The sequence below is a fragment of the Gossypium arboreum genome, chromosome 2, assembly GCF_025698485.1.
Source record: "Gossypium arboreum isolate Shixiya-1 chromosome 2, ASM2569848v2, whole genome shotgun sequence".
In the NCBI taxonomy this organism is placed as follows: Eukaryota; Viridiplantae; Streptophyta; class Magnoliopsida; order Malvales; family Malvaceae; genus Gossypium; species Gossypium arboreum.
The window spans coordinates 113,719,315-113,741,625 of record NC_069071.1 but is presented as its reverse complement, the minus strand read 5'-3'; the positions used below and the strand labels follow the sequence as shown (position 1 = coordinate 113,741,625).

The window sequence follows — 22,311 nt, the reverse complement described above, 5'->3', positions numbered from 1 at the left end:
ACCAATTTTAAATAATTTCCCTCATAAAAATAGGTTTTTAATAATTTAATTTTAAGTAAATTTCATGATTAATAAGTATAGATATTTATAGAAATATGCTTCAAATGTTGAACACAAATACTTGGAAAAATTATGAATTCCAAACAATAAGTAGGAAACACCAAAATACTTTTTGGATCAAACCATAACATCACAAAATTCAATACAATAACCAGAAAATTAAACAAAATGTTACCAACAAAAGCTACCGAGCAACGCATTGCTTTAAATTCAATCTCAAATAAAACTACGAAAACATCATAAAAGACATCCTCATTGTTGCAAACTTAGGATCTAGGCTTCTCCTTCTTCTCTTTGAAAAGTGCCAATAATGAAACACCAGACACCTTCACAACCTTGAATCTAACACCGGGAATATCACCGACGGCATGACCCTTTCGTCCAAATCCAGCAATCAACACCTCATCCTACAACAAATGTATTATCCTTGTAAGAACATGGCTTAAAAACAATTTAACTATATTGTAAGGTTTCATTCAAGTACTGCTACTCACATTTTCTTCGATGTAGTTTAAACAACCGTCGTTTGGAACGAACGCGGCAATCTTTTTTCCATTCTTGATCAATTGAACTCGAGCACACTTTCGGATAGCAGAGTTAGGTTGCTTAGCTTCAATACCTCTGCACCATATGAATTTGTTAGTACAAAAGTATCGATTTTTGGGGTAATGAAAGAAAGAGAGATGATAAGGAGAGGATCTAGTCTTACATCTTTTCAAGGACAATGCCTTTGGCATGGGAAGAACCAGCAAATGGCTTCTTCCATTCATTACCAAGGTTGGATTTTTTGTATGACTTATCGGCCCACCTTTGCCTCCTTCGGTGGGTCCTCAGCTTACGTCCAGCTCCCATACCTCGTGTCTTCCTGAAAGAAACACCATTAAAGTCATAATCCGACTCCTTAAACACCCGGATTCCGGCAATGAGTGTATAACATGGGTATGCATTTGATACAAGTATGTTGTAAGTTTATAAGTTGCTTTTCATATATTTGAAGAATCATACCATATAGACCTACTAATTTGTGCACCGAATTTAAAAACTCAATCCGATTTGACCATAAAAGGTTAAAAAATCCAAAGCATTCCAACTTAAAACCATAAAAACACGAATAGAAAATGACCCAAATCGAAAAATGCAGAAATTAAAACGAACAAGACCCAAAAAGACCCTCACAACAAGCCCAAAGTGACTAGAATCTGAAATAATCTGAACCCAAAACGACCTAAACCTAAAACCCCAAGCATGAAATCTGAACGAAACTATCAAAAACCCAAAAATTTAAGTTTTTTTTTAATTAGTCTAATAAATGAATGAATATGGAGACAATAACACTAGCAGTGAAGGAAAAATTACAACAAAAAAATCATTATTCAAATATAATTCTCCACAATCGTAAGCAGAACCCAAATTAGATCAACTAAAACGAATCCGAATTAAATTTCAGTTCAATACTTTAGAGCAACAAATTATCAAAAAATTCAAAAAAAAAATCAAAAGCAAGAACAGTATAAAGAACTAATAGAAAAGCTAAAAGATTTGAGCTAAGAACTGAGAACAATGAAACATACCCCATGTTGGCTGCTTGTTTTCAATTGAAGGACAGTTCCAAAAGGGATTTGAATCGAAAGCCGAAAGAAACCACAGCCGCTGAGCTTAAACCTTCAAGGCTTTAACCCTAGAAAAGGAATATATATATACACACACATATGAGTACTTTTAGTGGGCTGGAATTTGTGCCCAACACTAACCTTTATTAAGCAGTCTCTTTAGGATATTAGGCCCAAGTCCAAAAACTTGGGTCTGGTTCGTCTAAGCCCGTTGAGGTTATGGCCCGTTTTACTATTTAAAAAATAAATTTATATTTTATAATTAAATTTAAATAAAATAAAATGTTTTTATTAGTAAATAGTAATTTGGGATAACTGGTTTCAATTTTAAAAAAATTATTCTAATGTTCGACAAATTAAACCTCGACTCTTAAACTAGTGGTAGCGGAATAGCTCTATTGGTCAACGTTCAACCAACTGAACATCATAATCAATTAAAACTCAATGCTTCCTAACCTCTCCTCAACTCATAAAACGCACTCGAACTTACATCCTCTTACACTGATATCAATACCTATACCAGTCGAACTAAGACTCAATTTGCCTTTTTATCTTAATACAAATTGACTAGATATACTAATCAATCAGTGGTTTCCATGTAAAAAATTTTCCATTAAACTCAATTGAAATCACCCCTTAAAAACAGGCAACTTTAAAAGCAAAATTAAAAGACAAAATTTCCTTAAAATAACCATAAAAAGATAATGTTTATATCAGAATTATATGCAAACCTGCAATGCAAATACAATTAATCTTTATTTTTGACCTTTCTTCCATAACACACCAATCTTTCTCAACATATTGTTCTTCTTTTTCGATGAATCGTCATCATCATCGTCATCGATGTTTTCCCACTTCGGTGATCCGATAGTTATATCAAAAGGTATTGTCTTGTCTGAATATTTCCCATTGTTAGACAACATAGCAGTAGCTGCTTCGGCTGCTTTTCTCCATTGATTTGCTTGTACTTTAAGTCTCTTCAACTCGGCTTCCATTTCTGTGTTTGCTGCTTGCGCTGATTCGAGCTCTTCAGTCAACCGAGCTGCTCTTCGGTTACTCTTATCGGTTTCTTCCGTTAAATATCCGACTTTCATCAATGCTGCTCGCTCTGCAGCCTTTGATGCTTCTAACAACACAACAACTGGTTCATCACTCTTCGTTTTGCTCTCGATTTCCCTTTTGAGCATTTTGTTCTGCCCAGTTATGGTGTTCAGTTCGGTTTCCTTGACTGTCAAGTTATCTTTCAATTCTTTCAAATCAAACTCTAACTTCTTCAACTCCGCTGCAAGTTCAGATTCTCGAAGACCCTCATTTTGTGATCTTAATTCTTCAACATTGGCTTTCGTTCTCGTTAATTCAGCCTCGAGTTTGGCTTCCTTTCGGGACGACCCTGATTTTATGCATTCCACTTGTTCATAAGCGCTCCTAATTTGCAATGTGCTTTTGATATATTCTTCTTGGTACCTAACTTCAGCTTCATCCAATGCCGATCTCAATTGACTGATTTCAAGTTTCGCGAAATTAAGCTCGGTTTTAACCCGTTTTATCTCCTCATTTTCTTCATTCTGTTGTTCGGGATCCTTAATGCAGCCATTACCAACCAGTTCTACTTGTAGCTTACTAACAAGTCCTTCTAATGACTTAACTCTACCTTTTGATTGTTCCAACTCCAATAGTAACATGTTGTAAGCTTCGGTTTCTTTGGTTGCATCAGAACGTAGCTTTTCGATCGTTTTATTTGCTACTTCGAATTGCATTCGGGTTTCGCTAACAAGTTCGAGACCCCGTGCTTCAGATTCTCGGCAATCAGTGAGCTCGGACTTGAGTTTTTCGACCAAGGAAAGAGTTTCGGTTAATTCAATTTTCATATTCTGAATCTCAGCATGTGCGGATTCAGCATGCTTCGTTTGAATAGATTCAGATTCATAGACCTTTTCGAGCTGAACTTTAAGCTTTTGAATTTCGTTCATAGCGGAAACCAACGCAGCCGAATCCATCGAGTGTTGTTTCTGGACAGCCTCAAGTTCGGACTGCCATGCTCTATCTCGATCTTTCGATATTTTACGGAGTTCTTCCACTCGGTCATCCTCAGAAGCAGAAATTTCCATCAATTTTCGTTCAGATTCTTCGAGCTTAGCTGACATTATCGATACCTCTTTCTTCGCCTCCTCAGCCTCCTGTAAGGCCAACCTCTTCCATGACTCAGATGCAGTTAGTTGATCCTTCGTCTTCTTCAACTCACCTAGGAGTTGATCGAGCTGTGCTTCAAGTTCCGCCACTCGGCTCAGTCCATTCTTCTAGAACTCATACAACAAATGGCAATCACATAAGCACGTGAGTAAATAAACAAATGTTTTATAATATAAGTGACTAAAGAATACCTCAGACACCGAACTTTTCAATGCTTTACGCTCGGTAACCTTAGGACTTTGTTCTTTTGATGCCTTACTTGCCGTATTTGGTGACGAAACAGAACCCGAATTGGCTCCGGGTATCTTCAACTGTCGAGCAGTTTGTGGTGTCATAGGAGATTTTTTCCGAGGCACTACCACCGAGCTTGTTCTACTGTCATAACATGAAAACCAATGAAGCCTATGGCTAAAAGCCTAAATCAACACGGCGCATCATATGACTTGACCATCGGTTAAAACGGCTGGTCAAGCCAAGAAGCTGATGTTTGCACGATTTCTAACAATATGACATAAAAATCTTTACAATCTAAATCATCAAAATGCAATAATTAGATCGATTAACAACCTATCATACCTTGCTTTCGGCGTTTGCATGATACCCCCGAGTCGAATCAAGAAAACGAAAGGATTTATATGTCCTCTGCTCAAAAAACCTGCAAATAGTTCAATCATGTACTAAGAAGCTATATATATACATATATGCATGTATGAAAGACCTAACTAACAAACAAATAATACAAATAATTCCTTCAAAGAAACTCAATAGGAACTACATCCACTACCACCAACCAAAACTAATTGACGAAGTTTAAAAACAAAGGAACAAAATAAGGTTGCCATCAAATGAATTCAACATGTTTCCACTTTTTATTGTCTTTTTTGGGTCCTTCCATTATTGAAACCAGAAATGAAAAATTATGATTTTGGACCAAAAAGTGAATCATTTTGTCTTTAATGAAATTTATGTTTTATTCATTGAATCCAATCAAAGAAAACTACTACTCTTTTTTTTAATCTAAAGTTCCCATTTTTTTTAATGTAAAAATTTAAGACGAACTTGAAGAAAACAAAGTTTCAAGGATCAAAGAGAAAAAAAAAAAAAAGAAGTATCAGAGGAAACTAAACTCTGGGTAGTAGAGAGCTAGCTTTAAACAAGCTTTGCAGTAACAAAAAAAATGAAGCCATGAATTTTCTTGGAAAATGAAACAGAAAGAAGGAGATAAGCAAAACCCAGAAAGAAAATCATACTCAAAGTATTGAAAACATTACCAAAAACATCAAACACTAAGAAAAGTACAATGCTCAATAATGAAATGTAACATGAAACAACACAAGTCTCAAGCCAAAAGAAAAAAATGACTTGATTTTTACCTGAAAGAGAGGCTTAGCTTGAAAGAGAAAAAGGGAGAAAAAAAAAACCAGACAATGTTAAGTTCTGTTTGAGAGTTCAGCTGTTTGTCTCATTTTCCCTAAAGCAAAACTGTAATAAAAATCTTTCCTTCTTTATTTCTATGTTTCACTTTTTTTTTTTTTTTTGGTTAAGCAGTGGCAACAATGGCTCTTATTGGGACGTTTACAGAAAAGCTTGTGATTTTTTTATTAAAATAGAGGTAAATATACCTGAGATGTCCCTTTATTAAGTAACCTGATCAAATTAGTCCCTCTATTATTAAATAAATCAATTTAGTTTCTATATTATTAAAAGAATCAAATAAGGCTAAATTGAAATAGAACTAACATTTACTGTTTAATAAATTAATATTTTCAAAGTTTTTATTGTTCTATAAATGGAATTTTTATTTGGAATTGAATTACAATTAAAAATAATAATTTTCAAGATAATTTTATACATTAAATATTAATTATGTTGCACTTTAGTCTTATTTGATTCTTTTTAATAATATAGAGATTAAATTGATCTATTTAATAAAGAGGACTAATTTGATCAAGTCTCTATAATGCAAGGACCTCTCACATACTTTAACCTTAAAAGAAACATTACACTACACTCTTCCACGATCATCGTTCATGTGCCATTTTCCTTATTTTAGAACTTTTATTACAGCCATTAAAAACGACATCTTACTCTTTGTCGTTTTTCCTCCTAATATTGCCAACATAAAAGATAAAACGACATTTAGGATACCTTCATAGAATGTAAGAAATTTAACGATAAAGTTCTTAAATATATATATATATATATATATATATATATATATATATATATATAAGTTTAGGATTATGATGAGAACTCGATTTTGAACTTCGAAGATGGCAGTGTTGTTAAGAGGAGTAGTCATGAATCTTGAAAAAATTAGTTTCCATGAATCGTATATCAAATAAAAAAAGATATCTTGATTATTCTATCAAAACTCAAATTCTGATTCAAAACTTTTGATGCAAAATTAATTAGTGTAAGAGATCGAAAAAGACTTGCACGAACATTTGAAAGATGTTAATATTGGTTCGAAGTGTGGGTGAGTCATGAAATTGATTGAGCAAAGTTTCGATAGTAAGTTCGTATAGAGATTGGACCTTGACACAAACCCTTCCAGACACATGTCATTTTGTGATAACTTGATAGTAAGGTCATAGAATGCTATATTTTGATGGGATATGGGTTAAACTTTTATAAATCAATGATAAAACTTTCGAGAGCTTTATAAGATACGATGGAGAAGTTATTTAGTGAATTTTTATGTGATTTAGTGACGATTTACATGATAAATAAACAAGAATCTTTCGGTTAAACGAACTATTCTGCAAATAAACCTCTCTTTGATCAAAATGATTAACTCGATAAAATTTTCCAAACAGAATGATTACAATGAAAAATGTCACGTGTCAGTCACTCAATGTGCCACGTCAGCAATCCGTTAAAAGAAAAGAAAATTTTAACGACAATGACTAATTCGCACAATTATTTTATTTAAAGTGACAAATTTGAGAAAAAAATTTGAAGTGACCAAAATAACATAGACGCTATTTTAGAGTGACCATTGATATAGTTTACCTTTATTTTTATAATATTATCAGTCCTTTGATTATTCAATTAAAATAGTGACGTAAAATTTTTTCAAACATCTCTTTTAATTCATCATATTGAATGAGAACATTTTAAGAAAATGATCGTAACTATTATAATCATAAGAGCTATCGATGTTAACTATTTAAATTAATTAATAACATTATAAAAGAGATATTAAATTATATTAAACTTAAGTATAATGATTAAATCTTAAATTTGAGTATAATAAAGGACCAAATTCAAAATTTGACCTTTCCTTTTCTTATATAGAATTTAGCTGTCTGACTAACCCTTGTATGAATTTATTTATACATTTTCCTAGAAAATCTCAAATTTTCCTTTTTGGAACTTTCCTTTTGCATTGACAATGGTGAAATATGAGACAACCTAATGAGCCAATCGAACCTATATATATATATATATAGTAACATGAAATTAATTAAAATTGTGGGGGCGTTGGATCCCAGTTTCAAGTTTCAACCAAGCATTTCACATGCGAAAAGCCTTGTGATTCATGGCATCATTTTGTTTTTGTGTGGATCCCTAGAAAATAAAAGGTTAAATTGCCCAACAGGTCCATGTACTTTAATCTTTGAGCAAACTAGTCCCTCAACTATAAAAGTGAGTAGGTTAATTGTTAATATTGTAATATACTTAATTTTAAAGCAAATGTGTAATATTAAACTTTAAAAAATGCTACCTTACCAAGAACTCATCTCTATTTCTTAAGACAAAAAGCACTCTAACTGTAAGGTTGACCAAGGGCGAAACGAGGAATTTTTTTAGGATGGACAGAGATTAAGTTATAGATTTTTAAAAGAGAAAAATTGTAATTTCATCATTGTATCAGTTTATATTTCTATAGTTTTCAAAAGGACTAAATCAAAATTCTAGCATTTTTGGGACCAAACTATAATTTTACTATATTTTAACTTAATATTTTATGAAATTTAGGGTCTAAAACAATAATTTTCCATTTTATGGAAGGCAAGGTACATCAAGTTTGTTGAATTTCGGGTTTTTTTTTACTTTAAAACACAACAAGTTAACTTTTTAATGTTTAAACTTGCTACCATTTAAAATATTTATCTTTATACTTCTCGTTAATCTATAATAAAAAGACATGTCAAATAATGCGTCTCAAAGACTAAATACGTCAATATTTTATATCACAAAATAACCATTCAATGACATTGAAATGGGATAAAAGAAATAACTAATTTTTTAGGGTTTCAAACATTAGAAAACAATCATATTTTTATGTATTGGATTGCAATAAAACCTTTTTTTTTTCTCTTTGTATATGAAAGGATAAGCTTGCAAAAAAAGAGAGAGATAGAAAAGAGGTGTTTTCATGTGTTTCAGACCCTTGCTTTGTTTGCAATGAAAGCAACAACTAATAATGTACTGCTTGTGATCTTTGATTTTTTTTTCTTTTCAAATTGGACAATAAAGGGACTAAAAACAAATAACATGACAACCTAGTGTTATATATATATATATATATATATGTATGTATGTATGTAAAGTGAAATAATAATTATTGACACTAGTCAAAAGGAAATAACTAATAATAAAATAAGTCTAACAAAAAAAAATTGTTTTTAAAGAATTTGAATTTGATTTTTCAAGGTGCACATTGTGATTTATGGCATTTTGTTTTTGTGGATCCCTAGAAAATAAAAGGTTAAATTATCCAGAAGGTCCTTTTACTATAATCTTTGAGCAAATTAGTCTATGAATTATAGAAGTGAGAGGAATTAATTGTTATACAGTTAAATTTGAAGCAAGTAGGTAATATTATAAATAATAAGATTAAGGGTGTGTTTGGTTGGGTGGAAAAGTAGAGGGATGGGAGGAGGTAATAGAAAAGCGACAAGAAAATAAATTTTGAGTATGTTTGATTGAGAAGAAAAGTGAGAGGAAATAAAATAGGAGGGATGATCATTTTCCATCATAATACATAAAAATCAATCCTTTCAAATTGGAAAGACGAGAGGAGAGAAAATGAGAGAGATGCATATGTTAATTTAAACGTATGAATTTTTCACATGTTTCATTTTTTTTCCTCTCGTTGTTCAACTTTACCAACCAATGAATAAAAAGAAAATTCTTTCTATTTTTTTATCTTTACTACCAAACACAACAAAAAATGAAAAATTTTGTCTTCCATCCTTATAGTTTTTTACCCCTTCAATTTTCCATCATTTCAGTTTTCTTTCCCCACTACCAAGCAAATCCAAAACATTAAAAATGTTACCTCAAGTACAGAAGTTGAAAAACATTTTTATAAAAGCAAAATGTTAGATGAAGAGGTATATGGGTAAAAATATAATAGAGGTTCTTGTACTAAGAGTTAGACTGCATTTTTCTCCATTTACTCAAAAAAATGAGCAAATTAGTTACTGTACGTTAGATTAAATAGCAAACTAGCAATTTTTGCTGTTAAAACCCGGCATTGCTGACTGAATAACCAGACAGTCACATGTGGTATGTCACGTATATCTTATTCTAATATACAAGGGCCAATGTTTAACAGTAAAAATGGATTGAATTTTTAACAGAAATACTAGTTTAATCATAATTTCTTTAAGTTAAAATCCCCTCATGTGTATTTTTTTAGATTTTACATAAGATATAAAATAAAATAACATTTATAGTAATATTTGTTACTTTATAAATGAAATATGTTTTTGATAAATTTCCAATTGAGTTGAGACCCGATTGATGAGCAATACAACCACTAACTCAATCAACTATACTGATTGAATTGGTGCCACAAATTAACCGGATGCCAATTCAATTAGATAATGACAAAAATACCCTTTATAAAGTAAATTGTATTATATATAAAAACATTATGACTACTTGTAGTAGGGGGCTGGAGTTTTAGCCAATATTGACTGCAGTCTCTTTATGATGCTTGCCCCAAGCCCAAAAACTTGGGTCTGGTTTGTCTAATCCCATTATTCAAAAAATATGAATTAGATTTTATATTTTACAACTAAGTTTAAATAAAATAATAATTTTCTCTAAACACAAAATAATAAAAATAGAAATTTTAAAATTATTTTCAAACCTAAATTTAACAATGTAAATAGTTTGAATTGAATTTTGAAAACTAAAAAATAAGACTAAATTTCTAGAAATTATAACTCAATTGTAATATTACTAAAATAACTCATTCATTTTATAAATTAAAATACTTATTTATTTTAAAATTTTGATAAATCTAAAAATATATAAGAATTATAAATTTTCAATATTAATATATTTAGTACATAATTTTTCAGTGAAATCATAAATGAGTAATAATATAATATTTATTCTCCTTCATAGTTAGGTAGGGGCTTCTGTTCTCTTTGTTTAAGGATTTTTTTATTTTTTATTATAATTTATTATTATAATTATAATATTAAAGATTATATTTTTGAACAGTTGATTGAGTCTTTATTTAGTTGGTATCGATATTGTTGTCAATACAGAAAGACGTGGATTCAAGTGCGCTGAAGCGTATTATACTCCTGTTTAAAAATTAAGGAGGGGCTATAAGTAGTTCTAAATATTGTATCAAAAAACAAATACTAAAAATCGAGATGCTACACTCATATGGAAAGATTTATTAAGTGAAAAGAAGGAAAGAGCTATGTACAAGGATAATGGGATTTTAGTTTTCTTTTAAATAAATTTTTAAAATAATTTTTGCATGAAAATTAATTTGAAAATATCTATAATTTCAAAAATATGAATTATTAGATTTTTTTTATATTTTAGTTATAGTATAGGGATGAAATTAACTATTAAGTTAATAAGCTTTTCATGTCTTTTTTTTATTAGAGATCATTTTATATTTTTTATAGTTTAATTATCAAAATTAAAATTTAATAATGACATAACTGTCCACGTTGGTGTGTTAGCAAACTAACGAAGTAACTTAAATTATTAATTTTGAAAATTTGAGTGATTAATTTGTAATTTTTTATAAATAGATGTCCTTTGGCAAAATTAGACAAAATGTGGGAGCGGTAGTTTGGAATTATGACGATGGAGGATAAATTATATTAAATGTTTACTAAATTATTAGTAAATTTTAAACTTTAAAAGGTTAAAAAATAATATCTGAACTATTCAAAAGTTATTATTTAAGTTATTAGGCTGTCAATTTTTTTTCTTTAAAAATTCAACTAGTGAGTTCTAAGCGACGAATTGGGGATCGATAATTTCTTCATGCTCGTTCCAAGCTCGAAGTACCATTTGTACAAATAAGAATCCAGAATAACATACCTTATATATAAGTCGATTTGAAAGTCAGTGTTAAAAATCAGAATAAAAACTGTTTGAATTTTGATATGCAAATTCATGACATTCAAAACTGACTTATAAAAAAGAACTGAATAATAATAAAAAAGGAAGAGATAGAGAAATAGATAATATAAATAAAGAAGGGTATACGATAACAATTTTTATAGTCTAATAATTTAAATAAAAAAATTTGTATTATTTAATAACTAATTTATAATTTTTTGAAATTAAAACTTACTAAGGGTGGGTTTGGGGCGACGAGAAGGTACGGTGCATTTAACTTATTTTTTGTCTCACGCTACAGTATCGCTACAGTATCTACTCTCACCGCCACCGCTATTTTTACACTAATCGCAGATAAACACACCGCCCATCTAAATTCACGCTAAAATTGATTTACCCTAGTAATAAATTATTGCTGTTGATATTGGAATTGCATATTACAAAGAGCTCAAATCTCGATAAAGGTAGAACAGTCCATTACCCAAGCCATGCAGCAGCATTATGAAAGCTGTAATAATTGTAATATCTGCAATTTATTATTGTTGATTGTAGGATTGTGTTTTTATGTATTTAGATTATATTTATATATTAAATTTATTTTTAATAATTGGAGAGTGAATTTAATATTCTTTTTAATTGAAAAAAATTATTTGAAATTAAATTCAAGTTTTCATACATAATATAATGTAAATCTAGATTAAAATAAATATTAAAATATTTTATCAAGTTTGATTCAATCAAATTTTTTTAAACAGTCAATCATAATAAAATTCGATTCGGTTAAATTCTTAATTCAATTTTGAATAACAACAATTTTTAATAACATGAATCAAGTTATTCCAAACATGAATCTCAATAACAGAGAGAAATAGGTTTCAATAACATGTTTGGATCTTTGAACAAGAAATTCAAAGCATCCCAACCAAACACAGTTGCAAATGAACACAATTATTACCCGAAAGACAAATGATTTTAGTCCATCAAGATGATCCATTGTTGAGTTCGAAACTCAAACCGGTTCCACTCAGTTTTTGCTCCACTATATTGTCGAGCCGATTAGCCATCTCGGGTGTAAGATGGTTTTGCCAATCCCCAACCTTGCCTTTTCTGAAGAACGTCTTGTTCGTTGCCTCATCGTCGTCTTCATGTCGTTTTCCCGTCTTGTTCACGTCTAAATTACTCAAGTTCTCAAAACTGCATAAATCTATTAGTTTCTTCATACCCCCACCTTGTTCTTCTTCAAAGCTAAAAGGGTACCCTATAAACTCAGCCAATTTTTTCACATACAACTCACTATCATTCATCAATTCTTCGTATTTCAAAAACATTACCTTTTCCGGTCGTTCTTGACTAGCTTTCCAATAACCCAGAATATGATCCCAAGCCGGTCCAAAAACAGACCTCCCTAGACAGAAAAGCTCAAAAGCCTCCTCTATCGCAATGTGTTCGTTTTCCTTAGGCCTTCGTTTGGCTGCAAAGTGAAACATGGAAACGAACGCATCTTTCGGGTCCCGACAAATGTAAACAACTTTAACATCATCGGAACCCAAAACAGATTTGGGCAAACAATGGTAAGGTGCATGGGTGGGTATGAGTGGGATCCCTGGTTGACGGACGTCTGGTTTATATTCAAACCCGACCATATTTGGGACACAATGATGAGGACCCTTGGTAAGTAATGGACTATTGGAGGTGTCGTAAAGGTTTCGAGTGACGATGGCGAAACTCAGTGCTTTGAGCCATGTAGTTCCACTTTTCGGAGCGCTACAGAGGAAGATATCGCCTGGTTTAGGCTTGAAGCGGTGTTGAGCTAATATGATGCTTTCGAGGAAATGAGCGAAGGTCCAAAAGCCTTCGTATAAGCGAAGAGGCTGGAAAGAATTCCACCCATTTTCTGTTGGGAGTGTTGACATGAACTCCACCACTCTTTCAATCGCCTCAGCAGAGGAAAGCTCTTCAATGTCTGCAATCATTGTGAATTAGCCTATGTTTTCTTAATAAGTCTTAGATTAAGGCTCGGTTTATTTTACTGAAAATAATTTTCGAAAAATAATTTACTTTTCTGAAAAAATTAATATTTTTTGGTATTTAGATGAATCTGTGTAAAATATTTTCGATCGTTTAGTAGATTTCTTAAAAATATTTCATAAAATTGTTTTCAATTAAACAAAGATACATTTGAAATTTTCTTATTTTTCATTGTTTAATTGAATTTACTTTACATTGTTTTTGCATATATTAAAATATTATGTTAAATTACAACATCATTTTTAATTACATGACTACTAAGTGAGTATTTTTATTTAAAATGTAACATTAACAAAATTGAGAAAAAATTAACAATATCAACAATTGGACTTAATTTTAAATTTGAAAAATAAAGGGACTAAATTCTTGAAAATAAAAGTACAAAATACTAAATTACAAATCAGAAAGTGTACATAGACTTATGACATATTTTAACATTTATACTATAAAATATTTATTATTAAAATATTAAAATTGAATATTTTCAATAATATGTGAATAATATTATTTAAATTTATTATTTTTAAAATTTATTACTAAAATAAAATTGAAATATTAAATAATTTATTAAAATAATAAATTATATTTATTATATTAATAATTTATTATAAGACTAAATATAAATAATTAAATAAGTATGTTTAATAATATTAAAAATATAATATTTTAAAAATTTTAAAATAAAAATAAAAATTATTATCAATATAATAATATTAACTTGATTAAAGTTAATTTTATAAAAAAAATAAAATTATCTATATATGAGCTTTTTTTCGAAAAATAACTTACACTTTTCAAAATGGTAAGTCATTTTACAGGAAAAAGGGCGTATTTTACCTTGACCTATAAATCATTTTTCGTTGACCAAACTATTTTCTGTGAAACAAATATAGGAAAATACAAAAAAATATTTTCCGTAAAACCTTTTACTTGTAAAAAAATGAGCCCTAATCTATCTTGAAAAAAAGCATAATGATAAATTTAGCCCTCAAACTTTACATTTTCTATCAATTCAACCTTTATTATTTTTCTGAATCATTTACCTTTCAAAAAAAAGTTATCGCTTCTCAATATTATTGATGTGACAACCTATATAACAGTCTCTTGTTAACATGACATTGATTGTCTTATATACCAACTCAAAAAATAATTTAAAAAATTTAAAAAATAAATCAAAATTTAAAAAAATATATTAGAATGAAGTACATATGGATTGTCATGGAAGCTACTATGTTTAAAAATTTAACATTTTAATCAGTATTTTCGTTAAAAAAATCATTACGACTCTTTTTTAAAAGGTTGAAAACCAAATATAAGATAAAAGTACCATGGAGGCCCCTATATTAGAAGTTAGATTACATTTTACTCCTTCTATTAAAAAAAGGACAAATTTGCCTCTATACCTTAGATCAAAAAGCAAATTAATCTTTTTTGTTAAAAAGTTAATCCATTTATATGGTTAAAAACTATACAGTTGATGAAATAACCGAACGATAACACAGTGGCATGCTACGTATAAAAAAAAAGAAAATTCTTAACAGAAATACTAGTTTACTCATAGTGTTGGGAAAGAATTCCACCCATTTTCTGTTGGGAGTGTTGACATGAACTCCACCACTCTTTCAATGGCCTCAGCAGTGGAAAGCTCATCAATGTCTGCAATCATTGTGAATTAGCCTATGTTTTCTTAACAAGTCTTGGTATTTTAGGGACACATTTATAATGAAAACATTAAACCTACCTTAAAAAAAAACATAATGATAAATTTAGCACTCAAAGTTTTTATTTTCTATCAATTTAACCTTTATTCTTTTTTAAGTTAAATTTGATCATTGATCTTTCAAAAAAAATTATCGCTTTTCAATGTTGTTGGTGTGACAACCTACATGACAGTTCGAGTGCAATTCATACTAACATAACATTATTTGTTTTATTATGTTATCTCAACAAATAATTTAAAAATAAAAAATAAATCAGAATTCATAAAAATTCAAAAAGAAAAAAGAATGAAGTACACGTCGATTGTCATGTAAGCTACCACGTTTAAAATTTTAACATTTTAGTCAGTATTTTCGTTAAAAAATCATTACGACCCTTTTTCAAAAGGTTGATCAAATTTCACTCTTTCAAGGTAAAAATACCATGAAAGCCCTATATTAGAAGTCAGATTACATTTTGCTGACTCTATTAGAAAAAGGGCAAATTTGCCTCTTTACGTTAAATCAAAAAGTAAATTGATCCTTTTTGTTAAAAAATTAATCCATTTATGCTTAAAACCTATGCAGCTGATGGAATACCCAGACGATAACACGCGACATGCCACGTGTAGCTCACATTGACGTATAAAAACTAATTTTTAACAGTAGAAATGGATAAAACTTTTAATATTAAGACAAGTTTACTCTTTGATCTAACGTGCAAGGATTAATTTATTTATTCTTTTAGTAGGAGGGTAAAATACAATTTGACTCCTAATATAAGGACCTCCATGGTACTTTTATTCCAAAATTGACAAAATACAATTTGATACCAAATTAACAAAAGGAATAAATGTTAAAGGACTACATTTTACATTATGCCACTAAAGAGTAGCAACTACAGATGCTATTTTAGAAGAAGACAATCATGAAAAAGACAAACAGTAAAAAGCAAAAAGGTGTTAGGTAAATTGAGGGGTCTAAATCAAATTTCAGTTCAATACTTAGAGCAACAAATTATCAAAATTCAGAAAAAGGGGCAAAGTTTTCATCAAAAGCAGCAGCAATACACTTAAAGCTATATATATATATATAAACCCCAAACCCCACATTTAAAAATCAGTATTGCATAAAAAGAAAGTACTTCCCAAGGCAAGAGAAAAAAGAAACTTTCATTGATTGTGCAAGAGCAGTGTAAACAATCAATAGAAAAACTAAAGAATTTGAGCTATGAATAGAGAATAATTAAACATACCCACGTTGGCTGGTTCTTTTCACTTGAAGTAGGGTTCCAAGAGGTCGCTGAGCTTATACCTTCAAGGCAGGAATGTAATATATACATACGCAGATAGTAAAATGGAATTAATTAAAATTGTGGGGTGTTTGCTCCTGCTTTCAAGTTCCAACCAAGCATTCGCATAAAATTTGAATGATGACACTGCTGTTTACGAAAACAAACATAAATAAGATCTTTTATAATTTTACTGGTACCATATGTTTGCCATGTTGAAAATAATAATATGGACAACTTGCCTTCTTTGCTTGTTTATTGATGTAAATTGCCTTCTAGTCCCATATAGTGATTTTATTCATGATTTCTGGTCATTGTATGCAAAATGTCTCATTTACCTAAAGTCAGCATGTGTTCTTAATTGGTGTTAAGAAAAGATAATTATTTAATAACCGTGCCAAACAATAATCTATTTAAATAATAAAGAAAACTAAATAAATGAGAGACTACAAAATAAAATGTGTAATTTTATTTTCAAGCAACCATTAATGGGTCCAATACAAAGACTACAAAATAAAAAAGGATAGAAACTTAGCAATTTGATTCTATTTCTTGAAGGAAATGGGCAAAAACACAGCATTCTCTAAATTTTCTAATTGTAAAGGAACTATACCTTGATATCTCTCTTCTTCTGGTATATTCTATCAAGGTAAAAAAATGATAACAAAGTTACTTTAACAGTCTCCTACGTGGAACTTTGAGTGAGAAGGAAAGCCTAAACTGGGATGTTTAGTATAAATGTTAAAACATCACAAACCCGAGTTTCTTGAAGTGAGTTTATCGCCTTGTAATGTAATTTTCCAACAATCAACTTGGAATATGAAGATAGATAACTTTTTGGGGACAACTGCAAACAGCATAAAATTGAATGGTTAAGTCATTGTTGTTAAAATCAAATAAATTATAACAAAAAATCACAAAAACAACATAAAAGTTTTTAAAATGCCACAGTTTTTAAATAGAAGGCTGAATTACCTCGGAATTTATTGTCCTGGGTTATTAGACCAAATGTTTCCGCAGTCTCACGAATCATAATACCACTCACTCCAGTGAAACTAGTTACCTTGCACTCGGCCACTATCAGAAAATAGAGAGAAGATTACAATAGAAATAAAAAATAAAAACCAACAACAACAAATTGAAAACCATCAGTATAAAGTTTGCAGATGAATTAAATTAGTTAGAATTAGTAATTACTGCATTATTTAAGCCTGTGTGCTCATTGTCTAACCCAAATAGCATACACAACATTCTTTAGTTACACATTTTAGAGCAAAGCTTTCAATAAATCAAAGGTGAATATATTCTTTAGTTACCCTTTTGAATTGATTTGAAAAATTGTGACCAAAGAATAGATAAAGGGTACCTATAGAGGAACTTATAATGGCTCCTATGGATTCTTTTTTCCAAATTGGCTTTTGAATTTTCAGGAATCAATGTAACCTCACCGAGAAGAGTTTATAAGTTCTTTCATAACAACACGGAAAATGAAGGTCCCTCAAAATAAACTTTGTTACTGCATTCATTCAAATACCCTACTGTTCCCATCAAATCAACATATATTGGTACAGTTTACGTAGTTGTAGGCTGATTGAAGTGGGCAGAGTCTAAAAGCATTTACAACTTCATAAAAAAAGATAAAGTTGCACGAATAATATGAATTATTGCTATAGAAGTAAATTATAGACTAACCTAGAATGAGAGCACCATGTAAATCCGCACCAATAAGACATTGAGCCAACTGATTTTTCCTACAATTGAGTGCTGAACAGATGTATCATTGGATCAAAAAGAATTTAACGATCATATGACTCAATAATAAATAGTACCCTCCAGCTCCACACTATTGAAGAACCAACATAAGTAAAATGAGATGATATCTCACCCACTAGTTTTTAGAAGTTGATTCATGTAGCCTTTCCACATTTCATGCATTGGTTTAAATGTATCAAACCTGAAGATCAAAGACATACCAAATATTTTCAAAATAAATGGTAGAAATGAACATTGTTACTACACCACAAACATATAAAAAGTAAATAAAGTATCCCCTTGACAAAGAAGTACTAACTAAAATCCTTTAGTTTTAATCTCTTTTTCTTTCTGTTTTAACAATCAACAAGGAGATCTACTGTTTTATCCTTATTCTTCTTCATATTCAGAACAAAAAGATCCCCATAATCTATTTCCAGATAAACATATGTAAACACTTGCTAACATCCTCACTCTTTCAATGCAAAGTGAAGAACACTGCAACACAATGGCATATAACAATATTCCTACAACAATAGAAAAAGGGAAAAGAGCATCAACTGTATCCTTGTTATAACACTCACTTTTGCATAGCCTGAGGCAGCTCAAATACTCCAGACTTCTTAAGCAGCTTCATCGACATATGTCTTTTAGAGCGCTTAGAGAGGTTCTTCAAAGCCCTGATTTGAGAACCGGTAGACATAAGTCGACCTTTCACGAAATTATCAAGGAGGATCCAATTTTCGAATTTGATACTTCTAGATCCTTGCATATATTTCTGAGCTGAATCACCACCTTGAAGAAGTTCATGCAATATCTTATCTGCCATGCTTCCTTTTTTGTTGGAAAACTACGACAAAAGACATCAACATTACATCCGTTCTACTAACTACAAAGTCTTAAAGCACCGCTATTCAAACAAAAAAAGGTTACCTTGGAATCAACTGGTAACAAATTCTCATGCATAGGTTCTGATAGCTTGGAATATACTTCACCATTTTCTTCAACATCTATATATGTAAAATTATAATTCATCTTATATCAAAACAAGGATATAATACATACTGAAATGTTCACAATCAGCAATACTAGAAACTACCTTGTGAACTAGAGGGACCCGAGAAGGGAAAATTTCCTAAATTTAAAACATAAATGGAACATAAATTAGCCAAATGAACATTGAATATATATATAGGGGAAGAAAAGTGAAAACTTTTGGAAACCTTTCTTCAATGACAAATTGGAGGAAGGAGCAATGGGTGCTTTAGTGCTAGACATTTCTTTTCCATCTTCTTCAACCAATGTCGTTTTGTTTTTCTTCTGTTCTTGAAGAAGCTCGGCTTTAGCAACAGCAAACCGTCGTTCCAATGCTTCTTCTAAACTTCGCTTTCTTTGATTTTGACTAACCGGGGTTGTTGTCGCCATCAGAAACTAAACTGGTTTAAGCTGGCCAGGGTTTAAAAAAGCAATTAGTGGTATAACGGTGTTAGCAGCATTCAACACCGCTAGTCACCACAATAGCAAAATCTAGATGATGAGACTAAACAGAGCAACAAGCAGTGATATTGAAAACAGAAAATCAGATATAGCAAAGAGCATATAACGCAAACAGAGCCATAACTCAAAATCTCATGAGTCAAAGTAGAAATCTTCTAAGTTAAGTTTGGTTTAAAATTTGACCTTAAATTAATTTTCTGGTATTTGGTCCGGTTGGAAACTTGAAGGCAAGATGGATGAGCTGAGACTGGGTCAAAAGTTTATAAAGGAAATTCAGATAAAAATATTAACAGTGTGTTCTTCATTGAGCTGATCATGGGCCGGGGCTGGGTCTCAACAGAATTTTAAACCCATTTTCTAGGCCCAACCCAAAAAATAGGCCTAGAATTTTGCCCAAGCCCAACTTGGATTATAGATTCTAAACCTGAGCCCGGCCCGTATTTTAGGAAGAATTTCCTAAGCCATCTCCAATGAATATTTTCCAGTGAACATTTAGCTTTAGTTGCTTACTCAATGACATTAGTTGATAGCAGGAAATAGTTGGTAACAAGCAATAATTGAAAAAAGAAGAAAAAAACACCTTGAAAATAAAGAGGAAAGAAAGAAACAAAAGATGTAAGAGATGGGAGGGTCATAACTGAAGGTACTAAAAAGGGAGCATTGGCCATTAAATCGGCCATGAAAGCTATCATACATCATATATAAACAAAGACTTAAGATCAATGAGTTGCAGACTTTTACATACAATTCCCAATTCAAATAATAAAGGAGGGAATATTGTACTGGAATTGCCATCGTATTAGATTTTTTATTATCACACCCAATATTATTCATATACATGAAAATAAAAAAAATTATGAAAAATAGATGGGATAGCAAATTATTTAATGAAATAGATGATATTTTACGGCACCTTAGTGAAGTCGGCAAATAATTACAAATGCATTACTTAATAAATTATACCTCAAATTATATGCAAATACATATGATTTTACAAACTCAGATTTAAAAAACAAAATAAAAAGCAAATTTCAAAAGTAAAGCAAAACACTAAAATCAAAACAAGGAAAAGACTTGAGCTTTTAAATTTCAAAGCAGTTAGGAAGAGCAAAATACTAAAATCATAACAGTTATGGAAGAGCAAAATAAAAAGCAAATTTCAGCTCTTCCTAACTGTTTTGATTCAAGGTTTTATATTTTTTTTTTACAAAAGAAACAGTAATGCAAATGCTAATATTCCAACTCTACATTTATTAAACAGTGCTGGTTCTTTTGTTCTTCTCAACGACTACAGTCGCCCAAAATCAGTCAAAGATTCTCTTAATGGTTGAATAAAAAAAACCAGCAACAGAAGATAAATGCCGAGAAACCATGTAGAAAATAAATCCACAGATCTCGAAAATTGGAGACATATAGAGAAAGGAAGCTCGAACGATCAGATAAAGTGAACTAAGAAACCAACAGAGCCCCAACTTCATGCTATTTACATACACAAAAACAAAATAAAACGAAGGCAGAGGATGTAGCAGTTTCAGCCTATTTTCTCACCGACCAAACAGCTCCAACAGAAAATCACCTAAAAGAACTCGAAGCTGCAAAAATAGAGTGCCTATGGAACGATGATGGTGGTGGCTGGTGGAGAAATTGGAGTGAGTAGAGTGGAGACAAAAATGTAATATGTATTAAAAAATTGCAATTTTAATAAAGGCAAAATTAATTTTTCGTCAACAAAATCAAGAAATTGCAGCTGTCCATAGAAAATAAACCAACTGTCCATAGAAGCCATGGAGAAGCAGTTCTAAAAAAAAAAAACGTAGGTCTTCGCCATGAAATCAAATCAACCAAAAGTTGTTATTTATGAATTTAATTAATTAGCAAAGCAACCCAACTGTTCTCCGCAATTCTTTTTTCTGAGTAGAGCAATTATCAGAAAATAGAAGATACCTGGAACTGGATGAGATTGACCGGCGGCACAGCGGCACGGAAACGTCTGAAGGCTGGAGCGGAGAAGCGCCAGCAGTGGTGAACTCCGGCGCGGGACGAAGCAACGGTGATGGGCGCCGGCGAAAGAGTAAGCGGGAGATAGAGAGACCGCCGGAGTGGAGACGGCTGTCGAAGGGCAGCGGCGCTGAACAGCTGGAGGTGATGAGCGGCACTTAGGGGATTTTTTGTTTTTAGGAATTGATTTGGGAAATTGGGATTAAGAGGAAGTCACAGGTCAGTATAATTAAAAAAAAGTCTTAATATGACATTTGGTAGTTGACTCTTTTCTTAATTTGGTGACTAAATTTTTTAATTTAATATTCGAACTTGATAATTTTTTTAATTTAGTACTAAATTTGATTTTTTCTTAAATTAATAATTAAACTTTTAGAAATCCAATTTATTACCTAAACTTAACTCTTTTCCCTAATTTAGTACTTAATTTTTTGTTCAATTTGGTAATTGTCAAACATTTTACAATTTATTCTAATAGACTAACAATGTTATTTTTCTATAAAGTAGCAAAATAATCAATGTATGACCAACATATGATATGGTATGATATTTTTATATTTTATATGTTCAATTACTTTTAATTTTATTTATCTATTTTATTAATTGAAGATAATGAATTTCTTTTATTTGAGGTTTTAAAAATCTTAATTTTGCTTATTTAATATTAATTCATTAAGCATAGCTCAATACCTATTTTTTTTAACATGAATTTTCTGATATTGACAATATTTTTGTAGCATAACAAAAAATAAATAAATATCGCTAGTGTTTTGTATAATTTGTATAACATTTGATAAATTTAGGTACCAAATTGAACCTAAAAAAGGCTTTAAGTACCAAATAAGACAAAATG

At 30.6% G+C, this 22,311-nt stretch overlaps 4 protein-coding genes across 9 annotated transcripts; all 4 read right to left on the bottom strand.

Annotated features, from left to right (window-relative positions):
- Nucleotides 1-169: 169 nt before the first annotated feature.
- Nucleotides 170-1,763, bottom strand: LOC108463708 (40S ribosomal protein S23). The gene is made up of 4 exons (XM_017763614.2): nucleotides 1,632-1,763; nucleotides 770-925; nucleotides 555-681; nucleotides 170-467 (listed from the first exon to the last, which is right to left on the bottom strand). The coding sequence occupies exons 1-4, from the start codon at nucleotides 1,634-1,636 to the stop codon at nucleotides 327-329; spliced, it is 429 nt and encodes a 142-aa protein (XP_017619103.1). The 5' UTR covers nucleotides 1,637-1,763; the 3' UTR covers nucleotides 170-326.
- A 584-nt stretch (nucleotides 1,764-2,347) lies between these two features.
- Nucleotides 2,348-5,427, bottom strand: LOC108463733 (interactor of constitutive active ROPs 2, chloroplastic-like). Of its 4 annotated transcripts, none has more exons than XM_017763639.2 (4): nucleotides 5,234-5,427; nucleotides 4,437-4,515; nucleotides 4,052-4,235; nucleotides 2,348-3,967 (listed from the first exon to the last, which is right to left on the bottom strand). In XM_017763639.2, exons 2-4 carry the CDS (start codon nucleotides 4,454-4,456, stop codon nucleotides 2,426-2,428), a joined length of 1,746 nt encoding a protein of 581 aa, XP_017619128.1. In that variant the 5' UTR covers nucleotides 4,457-4,515; nucleotides 5,234-5,427; the 3' UTR covers nucleotides 2,348-2,425. The 4 variants fall into 4 exon arrangements, with proteins under 4 accessions (XP_017619128.1, XP_017619133.1, XP_017619129.1 ...); XM_017763644.2 differs by having other exon boundaries at nucleotides 2,348-3,964; XM_017763640.2 differs by having other exon boundaries at nucleotides 4,052-4,232.
- Nucleotides 5,428-12,029: 6,602 nt separating this feature from the next.
- Nucleotides 12,030-13,185, bottom strand: LOC108466306 (cytosolic sulfotransferase 17-like). The gene has a single exon (XM_017766638.2). The coding sequence runs from the start codon at nucleotides 13,166-13,168 to the stop codon at nucleotides 12,176-12,178; it is 993 nt and encodes a 330-aa protein (XP_017622127.1). The 5' UTR covers nucleotides 13,169-13,185; the 3' UTR covers nucleotides 12,030-12,175.
- Nucleotides 13,186-14,564: 1,379 nt separating this feature from the next.
- Nucleotides 14,565-21,720, bottom strand: LOC108463679 (ribonuclease MRP protein subunit POP4). 3 transcript variants are annotated; one of them, XM_053025202.1, is made up of 13 exons: nucleotides 21,405-21,720; nucleotides 19,187-19,409; nucleotides 19,063-19,098; nucleotides 18,897-18,973; nucleotides 18,548-18,813; nucleotides 18,097-18,165; nucleotides 17,904-17,962; nucleotides 17,187-17,288; nucleotides 16,969-17,058; nucleotides 16,825-16,852; nucleotides 16,454-16,549; nucleotides 16,176-16,358; nucleotides 14,565-14,879 (listed from the first exon to the last, which is right to left on the bottom strand). In XM_053025202.1, the coding sequence occupies exons 2-11, from the start codon at nucleotides 19,386-19,388 to the stop codon at nucleotides 16,546-16,548; spliced, it is 933 nt and encodes a 310-aa protein (XP_052881162.1). In that variant the 5' UTR covers nucleotides 19,389-19,409; nucleotides 21,405-21,720; the 3' UTR covers nucleotides 14,565-14,879; nucleotides 16,176-16,358; nucleotides 16,454-16,545. The 3 variants fall into 3 exon arrangements, with proteins under 3 accessions (XP_052881162.1, XP_017619094.1, XP_017619065.1); XM_017763605.2 differs by lacking the exons at nucleotides 14,565-14,879; nucleotides 16,176-16,358; nucleotides 16,825-16,852; XM_017763576.2 differs by lacking the exons at nucleotides 14,565-14,879; nucleotides 16,176-16,358; nucleotides 16,454-16,549 and having other exon boundaries at nucleotides 16,659-16,852; nucleotides 21,405-21,714.
- Nucleotides 21,721-22,311: the final 591 nt, after the last annotated feature.